Source organism: Cydia fagiglandana, chromosome 21, assembly GCF_963556715.1.
Source record: "Cydia fagiglandana chromosome 21, ilCydFagi1.1, whole genome shotgun sequence".
In the NCBI taxonomy this organism is placed as follows: Eukaryota; Metazoa; Arthropoda; class Insecta; order Lepidoptera; family Tortricidae; genus Cydia; species Cydia fagiglandana.
Window position 1 is genome coordinate 12,232,543 of NC_085952.1, and position 10,107 is coordinate 12,242,649.

General features: G+C 36.5%; 1 protein-coding gene across 1 annotated transcript; it reads left to right on the forward strand.

Moving 5' to 3' along the window:
* Positions 1-1,706: 1,706 nt before the first annotated feature.
* On the forward strand, positions 1,707-9,480 carry LOC134675007 (uncharacterized). The gene is made up of 2 exons (XM_063533155.1): positions 1,707-2,829; positions 8,662-9,480. The coding sequence occupies exons 1-2, from the start codon at positions 2,316-2,318 to the stop codon at positions 8,964-8,966; spliced, it is 819 nt and encodes a 272-aa protein (XP_063389225.1). The 5' UTR covers positions 1,707-2,315; the 3' UTR covers positions 8,967-9,480.
* Positions 9,481-10,107: the final 627 nt, after the last annotated feature.

Here is a 10,107-nt window from a genome sequence, read left to right on the forward strand (position 1 = left end):
GCACCTTCCGGTATGTGGTCGCCACTCGAGAACCTTTCCGCCCCAACGGCCATCGGTTCTACGGGCAATGTGCCCCGCCCACTGCCACTTAAGTTTAGCGATTCGGAGGGCTACATCGGTTACTTTGGTTCTGCTGCGGAGTATTTGTAAGTATTTTGTTGACAATATTATTCCTTAGTTGTTTATAAACGTCTGACTCACCCGTTACTTAATAGCTTAATAAATACTATTTGTGTGTCCGAACACCGAACCATTATTACGTTTATTATGTAGGTACCTATATAAAATGTTGTTGAATTTCATTTTGACCGTACCTTAATGTAGGCATATTTTTTTTACAAATGATTACTGATATTCCATTGTATTGGTTGTGAGTTTGTATAATTATAATATTTTAATACTTTATTTATATTTGTAAATACTTTAATAGGTACATAAATAGAAAACACCCATGACTCAAGAACAAAATAAATATCCGTGCTCATCACACGAATAACTACCCAAAAGGTGACAGTCCATTTCCAATGATACCATTAAAGTGACATTCCATTTCCAACTGCAGCTGCAATACTGTTTATTTTCTATGGAAATTGACAATGACAGCGACGCGTTGACGCGAAACAAGCGGGGTTAAACGTGCCGATTTTCATAAAATACAAATTTGATCTATGAAAACAGTGTGAATAAGGTATATGGGTTGCGCTATATTAAATAATGATTATTTGCGTTTCTGAGTAGCGATATTATTTTGTGCATCGTTAAACAGTTTTTTTACCAGATTTTTTTTATGAGATAGGTCGGAACGGAACAACTAACCCCGCTATGGGGCGGGTTGTTCCGTTGCTAAAATTTATAACTTATCCGTCAAATATTTAAATCTCAGTTCACACACGCTAAAAGAGTATTTTGCAGTTCGTCCAAATATATGATAATTTGTTGTGTACTATCAACAGATAGTAAAAAAAATCCAAAGCAAAAATGTGATAATCCGTGGGGTTCGTTGTGCCCCCGTTTTTGATTTATTTTCCATAACTACTATTCTACTATAATGGAAGCAACGAAAACGGCTCCTGCAACCGCATAGTGGTCTGACTTTTCGCGACAAACATCATACGAATCGCTCCATGGTTTACTTGCGTTCCTATTCCCATCGGATCAACTTACCTCCGGCACGTTTAACCCCGCTCTCCCCTAAAATGAACAGTATTGCAGCTGCAGTTGGAAATGGAATGTCACTCTTATGCTAACGAGACCATTTCGTGGTAAACTTTAACTCTTATCAATTTTATGAATATTTCTAGTTTTTTGTTATCTTTCGTGTCTCTTGTATGTAATTTTAGTTTTAAGTTTATCACTTTCCACCTATCTCGATAACCCGTCTCCCATGAGTTGATATCAAAGGTATTGAGGTCATCTCGCCATTGCATAAGCACGGCCAATATTTCAGCTTAGCGGCTGTTTCAGCCATTTCGTTATACAGCTTTGTCTTATACTGATCAAGCCATCCGCACACCAAAGCGTACCTTATTGTTATATTGTTTAAGAGGAATTATGTAGATGGGAAAAAAGATACGTGCTCCGCGCGAAAATTACGTCGGAAGAAATAGCCATCGGGCGAGTTTTTACTTTTTATGCCTTTACATTTAAATATACTTTCATAACAATTTCAAAAGTACCTAAAAGAAGATATCCAGATATCCGTGAATGATGACATGAAGTTGACACGAGTGTCATCTTTTCGCTTTCATTACCATCCTAAATACATCTTGTCTACAACTAAATTAAATTAAACTTTACCTTTTTGCCATTTGTAAGCCACCAATCCATTCAAACTTAACCCTTAAGTCATTGACGTAAGACTTAAAAATAAAATAATCTGAAAGAAATGATACGAAATTTCACGTCTGCTGATTTTGAAAACGTCTCCGAAGAGTCTCAAATAATGACATGATAACAATATCGCAAATTACCCCACTGTATCGGAGAAAATTGGTCACCATTACCGAGACAGACCAGCCGTGATGGGAACCCAGGTTTTATTTTGGTGCCTTTTCATTTTTCGCCCATATCGGAATTGCGAGCGTACTGAGTGGTTCCGTACCCGCGCCCGGCCGAGCGTAACCCGAAGGAAAAACGCAAGTTTATAACTACACATGTATAAATATAACGTCGTCCAACGATAGTGATTCAGTTTTACGCGATCGCTTGCAACAAAATGGTGGATCGACCGGCGGGGTGAAACAATAAAACAAAAGAAAGTGAACTATAACTCAATTGTGCAATCAGTGACGTCTGAGCAAAAGTCAATTTTTGAAATGACTGTCAAGATGTGGCGGGAGACAGCGGTGGTGTTTTGCATAGTTGTTATAACTTCAGCTGAAGATTATGAAAGTAATTTGACTAAACTGTGGTCGTTATCTGGTGTTAAACATAGTGGAGGAAGGACTGCTGTTGTTAATGTGACCAGTGCAATAAATGTTCAGCCTGAAAGAGCGCCAAGGAGATCTAAGGAGTTCGAGGGTTATAGGTTCAGGCCCCGCGCGATCCCGTTAAAGGAGCCGACTATAGAAAGGAGTGTTTATTATGCACCAGATAATAAATATAAGTCGGAGGTTCTTTTCCCCGGTAATTATTTTGCAATTGCCGAAGAGAAAAGCAAGGAGAACTTGACGCAGGATGCGTATAACCCGTTGGAGGGGGGTCCTTTCCAGCCGATAGCGATACCTTTGAGGGAATACCAGGGGAGGTCGCTGGGCGAGTACGAGGAACCAATTATTGAGAAACCTGAAGGTTTCACGGAACAAACGGCCCAGAGGAGATCTATTTCTTGTAAGTATGAGTACTCTAACGTAATAAAAAATAATAATTTAGCCTATATAGGTCCCACTGCTGGACACAGACCTCCTCTCAAGCACGAGAGGGTTGAGGTGGTGAGTAGTCTAACGTAATAAAATGTTAAAGATCGACTTCATATTTTCACTTTTAATTTTTCTATTATAAATATATTTTGTCTCATAAATATCTTACATTAGGTCGGTTCCACAACTTAAGTACCGAAGTTGCTATACTAATTGTATAGAAAAGTGGATAATAAATACCGTACAAATGTACTTAAATGATATGAAAATTACTTTACACCAGCTTTGCACTAAGGCTATAATTATACTTGATAAAGTGGTAACGAACGATACGGTAATTAACTCCATTACCCATAGTCCATGCGACTCCATACTGCAGTGTTAAAAATGTAACACTGAGTGGCCGCAAATTAAATTAGCTTAAATAAGTCAACAAGCATCTTTAAGAGAAGATATTTGAGGAAGTAAGAATGTCCAATATTAATAATAATTTATCACGTCTATATTCAAATATTATAAACGACAAAAACAATACACTCTTTTTTGGCAGTCGTGTAAAAAATCGCTTAAAATGAAGGTATAGTAAAGCTTGATTAAGCAAAGACACCTAAGGAGCAACTAATCTATGCCCTACAAAAATTTGGTAAACTCTAAAACTAATCATACTAACAAAACGAACTCAGAAACCCTTTGCAAATACGATATTCTATTCCGTCACTTGACCCTCTTACATCCCAGCCCTTAGCTTCACTTCATCAACTTTCATTGCCAAAACTTTTTCTTCATCCCTAATTGCCAATTTAATGGTGACTTCACACACCACCATCATTACGTCCCGTTAGCGACAAGTCATCACTCTCACCGAACCCCTAAATTTGATCAGCAACCTATCATCATTTCCGCTTGTCGAGTGTAAAATGTAAATGTACATTATAGAGCATCGCGTGGTCAACTGAACCAAACTGATTCGCTTCACCGCGCCTGATTACCATTCCTAGCGAAATAGATGGAAATAGAACGGTCATTGTTGGCGATTGTCTTTGCTGTTTAGCGATTTATTGGTTCGTTGGCTTATGTTCCGTCTGGTTAATTGTTTTATATGCAAAGGTTTTGGGAGGTGTGGTGACATATTATGCAGACCTTGGGTTTTTCGGTACTAAGTACAGTTGTCAAATGAGAGTGAGTACCTACAGTACTTATAGTAGTTATAGTGCACAATTTTAGGCTTAATTTCTGATAACTTACTGGCCTATTTTTTTTTTCATTGTTTCATCCACCTACTGTTGGAAAATTCAAACTCGGGTAAATCCATTCGACCGTCTCAGCAAATATGTACCCTTTCACCTTTTCTTAATGTTTAAATCGTATAATCTGACAGATGGGTTTACCCGAGTCTGAAGTTAAGCGACTTAAGGTGACAGTCCATTTCCAACGACAGCTGTACTACTGTTCATTTTACTATGGAAATTGACAATGACAGCGACGCGTTCAGTACCGGTAGTGCAGCTGCGGTTAGAAATGGAATGTTACCATTAAATAATACACTGCGTCCTTCATTGCTCTATTTGACAATGATAAGTTGCTGAAGTCACAAAAGTCGATATAAGGTACAAGTACTAGTGCACGACGCTGCACTAGTATTCGACATGGACACTATATGTCAAAGTGATAAGGATTAAATTTGAATACAGAAAAATCTTCGCCGTTCAAATTTAACCTATTATTTTGACATGTGCCCATGTCGAATACTAGTGCAGCGTCAAGCACAAGTACTTCTAGAACATTGATATAGCTGAGTTATCAGACTATGGTGACACTGGGCGGGGAATTCCACGTATAACCGATGGTTGACAGGGCAGAAAAGTTGTTGAATGGTGACAATGAACTCCAGTTCAGGCGCAGATAAAGAAGGCTGTTAAAAAAGTAAACTGACGATCTGGTCAAGATTACAGAGAAACGTTGAATGACGTTCGGAGCACTCCACAAAAAACAGGCCAGTTCGGATTTCGAGATAATCACAAGATCTAGAGATGATTTAGAGATCAACTAGATCTACAGTAGATATCGACTAGATGTGACTTCTAAGTCGAGGATATCTAAGTCATAACTTGTTGAAATCGTTTAAGAGGACCTCGAGAATCGCGGAAACGTCAAATTTGACATATCTATCTTACAAATATCTTTAAATTATTCATATCGTAACTTGTTGAAGTCTAGTAGAAATCTAATTCATTTTCCGAATCGAGCCGAAAGTCTAATTTATTGTCAACAAAATCGCACGTGACACGTATGCCAACTTAATAACCTGAAAAATCTATATTATACGACGATTAATTGAAAGCTCAGTTATCAAAAACCTGGTCAAATATCTGCTTTATAAAAAGTGTTAAAAATAGCGATACTTATCTGATAATTTTATTCTCTCAAATGCCCCGGCGCAAGACCAGTTGTTGTGGCAAATTTTTAGGGAGGCCTGTATTGAATAATTAACAAAAATTATTTTAGTTATTACCGTAAAACGGGGTGAATAGATTTCGCGGGGAGAGTTGCGTTATGAATGGGGAGAGAAGGTTTGAGAGGGGGGTGAGAAGGGATTTTAAGGCTACTGCTACAAAAATAATGTATTCAAATTCAGAATGGGGCTATAGTAATACGCATAATAAAAAAAATCGATCCAACAATCTCCCAAAATCACCTTTGTATGAAAAACCCCCTCACCCCAAATACGAGGCACTACGGGGTGAGGTGGGTTTTCCTCTTTATCGTCAAAGTTATGAAATGAAACTACCCAAAATAAAATACAAACTAAAATACAAACGCCCGAACCACTTATTATATACACCATTCAGTTTTCACATGTAAAAATAAAATTTTATCGAGGTTTGAAAGTCAAATTTCACCCAACTCACCCCATTTTACGGTATCTATTATATCTTTAACTCTTTGAAGTGTTGATGATATAAACTTAGTTATATTAAGGCTGAACTTATAAGGTTGGCTTTACATTATTGAATAGACAATGGTTTTAGGATTTTTTTTTCTAAAAATTAATGACTTGATAAATGGTCTCTATTGTTTCCCAAAAAGTTTTAAGTCATAATGTATTGTTTGTCCGCATTTTCGTTAGCCATAATTTATTTGGTTCCGAAATGCGTCATTTTTGAGGCTTGCCATAAAACAAACCTAACCTAACCTATCTATAGGATAACCTTACGAAAATCCTGAATAATTAACGGTTTCACAAACAATACATTACGACTTAAAACTTTATGGGAACTCCCTTTGACAAATAATTCTGGCAAATACAATTCGGAAGTAATTCTATCATTATAGTTGGCGTAAATAGATGTTTGTAAAAAAAAAATTGCAAAAACGACAGACATGATAGGTAAGGAAATTAAGTGCAAAATGTTTCGTTTTCATTGTAATTGATTCACAGTTAGGACATAATTACCGGAATCAACACGACACGATACCGAATGGACACACTCTGCTGCGGCTGACATTCATGAATATTACGGAACTTACGTGTATAATTATACCAAAAAAGTTAATCATTACTAATCGATTCCTACAGTAAAAATTAGAGGAAATAATTAAATCATCAGATTAGATTTAACCTAGTTACTCCTTTTCTTGGATAATTATACTTTCATTCGCTTTAAGGGATGTGTCCTTTGTGTGTAGATGTCACAATGATAAATTGTCAATAAATTGAAGTCTCTAAAAAGGTCAAAAGCGTCATCAGCATCATTATATCAGCCTTTTATCGCTCACTGCTGAGCATAGGCCTCTCTTTGAGTACGCCACTTATACCGGTCCTGAGCCAATCTCATGTAGAAGTGACAGTGAAAAGTGTATTTCATTTTTCTCAGCGAAATTCTTAAATCTAATAATATTTCATAGGATTTTAAAAAGATCTGTACACAGTGTATATTATTACATAGGTACAAACTGTACACATATGATGATGATCATCATTCAATTTAAGAGCCCAGGCTCTTGTCGGTGCAGCGTGATGAATTTGGGCCCGATTCGGATTTTGCCAAGATACGATAACGATATGTTTAAGATCTAACCTGTCAAATTTGACATTTGCGCGATTCTGGAGATACTCTTGAACGATTTCCACAGGATATGACTTAGAGATCCAATTCACATCTAATAGATATCTTACTCTATCTAACGTAAAAATGACATTGGTTGCCCGAATTGCGCTGCAAAAGAGAACTAGTTGATATCTAAACTATAACGTATCTAGAATGGATTTAGTACGTGTCGTCTCTTGTATATCTTGAAGTTCGAAATGTCTCCACCTTGGTCGGTCCGAAACCAGCCCTTTACTGTCCTGGTACGACACGGCACCTACATTCTCCTTTAGGTACTTGACTAATATTACTTTTCTTGGTCTTCCCCTCCCTCTCCTTCCATTTATTTTTCACACCACCTATTCGGAAAAGAGCTTTTTCTTCCCTAGGAGGGATCAAAGTGGCACTTTTCCGCTCTGCTAGGAGGGATCAAAGTAACACTTTTCTGTTTTAGCACACTATTTTTACATTTTTTTGCACGTTATTTTTTTAGCTTCAATAATCTGTTTAAGCATCAGATTGTGTCAACATTAAGATTTTTTTTTATTTTCCTCATAGTTGATGTGAAAAGCAGTATGTGTCACACGGTATCAAAATTATTTCGTCTAATTTGTTAACACTTGAATCCCTCATTACGCTCATTAATTCAGGATTCAATGTACGCCCTTGACGGAAATATATCATTTTGATCCCTTGTAACACAAACTACTATTCCCTTCTATGATGTTTCTGATGAAGTGAAGTGATTTTGTCAATTAAAGAAAAAAATCAAGTAGATTTCAACTTTCCTAATTAGCAAAGTCTACCTATTACAGTTTAGAAAATGCGTTTTGCGTGTTACAATCAGATGAAGAAAACGCGAAGATAGTATGAACTAGTAAAGATAGTGTAACAATTTAAGTCGTTAATTATCTTTGATCTGTACGCGTGAAACTGTTGTTAGGTGTTATTAAAAGAAATTATAACTTTTGCATGTTTTGCTAATTGTAAGCACATCTCGATACAATGTTCTTAAACTATTTATTATTTTCCTTTGCGTTTTGTTAATTGCACTTTGATTTTATCACGTATTAGTGTAATCATTCCTCCTCAAAGGGATAAGTTCGCCTTTGTACTTCTTACTAATTATATGTTATTTTTAATATGTCTTTTTGTACAATAAAGAGTTTACTACTACTATCATTTTGTTTATGACCAAATTATTATGTTTTCTACCTTTTTTCCATAAACTTTCTGCCATAAGTATCTAAAAAACCATTTTACCATATTAGGAACTCATAAATATATTCGCTTCATACATAACCTTAATCTTAACTTCTCGATTGAGGTCAAGGTCAAAGGTTACGAGTAATTGTATTTTCACCCGTGTACCCAATTTTTATAATACGTATAATTACCCTAGCCCATTTACCTATTTATTGGCCTAGTTTCCCCTCTGAGATGGAAGGTCAGATGGCAGTCGGTTTCGTAAAACTAGTGCCTACGTCAATTTTTAGGATAAGTTGTCAAGCGCATCCCTGGCTCCCATTACCCGTGACAAAATGCCGGGATAACGAGAGGAAGATGATGACCCAATTGTTTTAAAAATATATATTAGGTACTCAATTTGAAATGCGAGCGAGATCATTATCAAAATAATACAGATAATTCTGCAACAGAACTAATAATACACTAAAGTAGGATAGCTATATCAAAGCTTCTCTTTCCTGTTACAGACCTCTTCGGCATTGAAGGTGCAGAGGATGACGAAGATGACGGCGAAGACGCAGAAGGAGACTACGAAGTCGAGGAGAACGGAGAAAACGACCGATCCAAGACCAAGGTCAAACCGAAGAAACCCAAGACGAAGAAACTGGGAAAATACATGATGCCGCTCCTCCTAGCGTACAAGATGAAGTACTTCGCAATGATACCCCTGATGGTCGCTGGATTGGTACTGCTGGTAGGAGCGACGGGATTGGCCGGGTTCTTCTTTGCCCTGTTCGCCGCCACCATGGGATTACAGAAAGGCAGTTATTAAAAGTAGAATAGAGTCGACGATAACTCGCAGTTGCCATCCAAGTTTAATTTCTTCACCGTGTAAGTTCAGTTTTAAGGCAAAAGTTTTGTAGCATTTGTTTTTTATACACTTTTGCTAGCTGTTAGCCGAAGACGTGTTTCGGTTTCCTGAATGTACCTACACGGTTTTTTACGATTTACAAATCATCCACCGAAATCAAAGGGCAGAACTTCTACAAACTTTACTTAGTTTAATTCAATACTGAAATGGAACTGTTATTTCGGTATATGAATGGTTCTGTTATTGTTTTTATTATACGCTCGCGCTTTTGTAAATAATTTCATAATTTATTTAATTAGTGTTTAATGAACATTAAGCTATTTATTTAATTTAATAGAAATACGAATAAAATGAACCAAATCGACTTAGTAATGTATATGATAGTAGTTACCATGAATGATGTACGATCATGTATGTATTAAAATTGTAAAATGATCAACGAACATTATGAAAATATAAAGACACTATGCTTTGATCGTTTAAATTTTTATTAAATACCTTATTAACCTTTATGGTAAGTATTGCCTTGCTTTTATTTAAGTAGGTATATATTATAAAAAAGAATGGTCATAATGGTAAGTACTAGAGAAAAAACTTTCTATGCGTATGTCAAAAGTTTAAAGGGCCATATGTACTGTAAAATGTTGTACGATACACGTGCGAATACGTATAGACCGACCACTTAAATAAGTACTCGCCTCATTTAAGCGGTCGGTCTATAATTTGCAACTCGTGTCGATTTAAAACACTCGTTTCGAATTTCCTCTCTTCCGCACTTGTATCGTAAATAACTATTCATTGAATACACCCGTGTTTAATTATCAAGGAGGTAGATTCTAATCTTACAATTTGTTCTGATTTTGAACCGGTTTTGATACCGCCTTGACCATCGTCTTTGAATAGTCGTATGGTTTTACAGATAACAACTTTACCGCTTGAAGAATAGGGTAAACATTACAATAGCAGATACTCGATAACTCCTCGTCCTATGACCTTATGGAATTAAGAGCCGTGGTCGCGCTAGAGTTAGTTCGCGCTACTGTTTCATGTTTAATTTTCAAAAGGTTCTTTATCGAATACCAGCTATTGTAATTTAACTCTA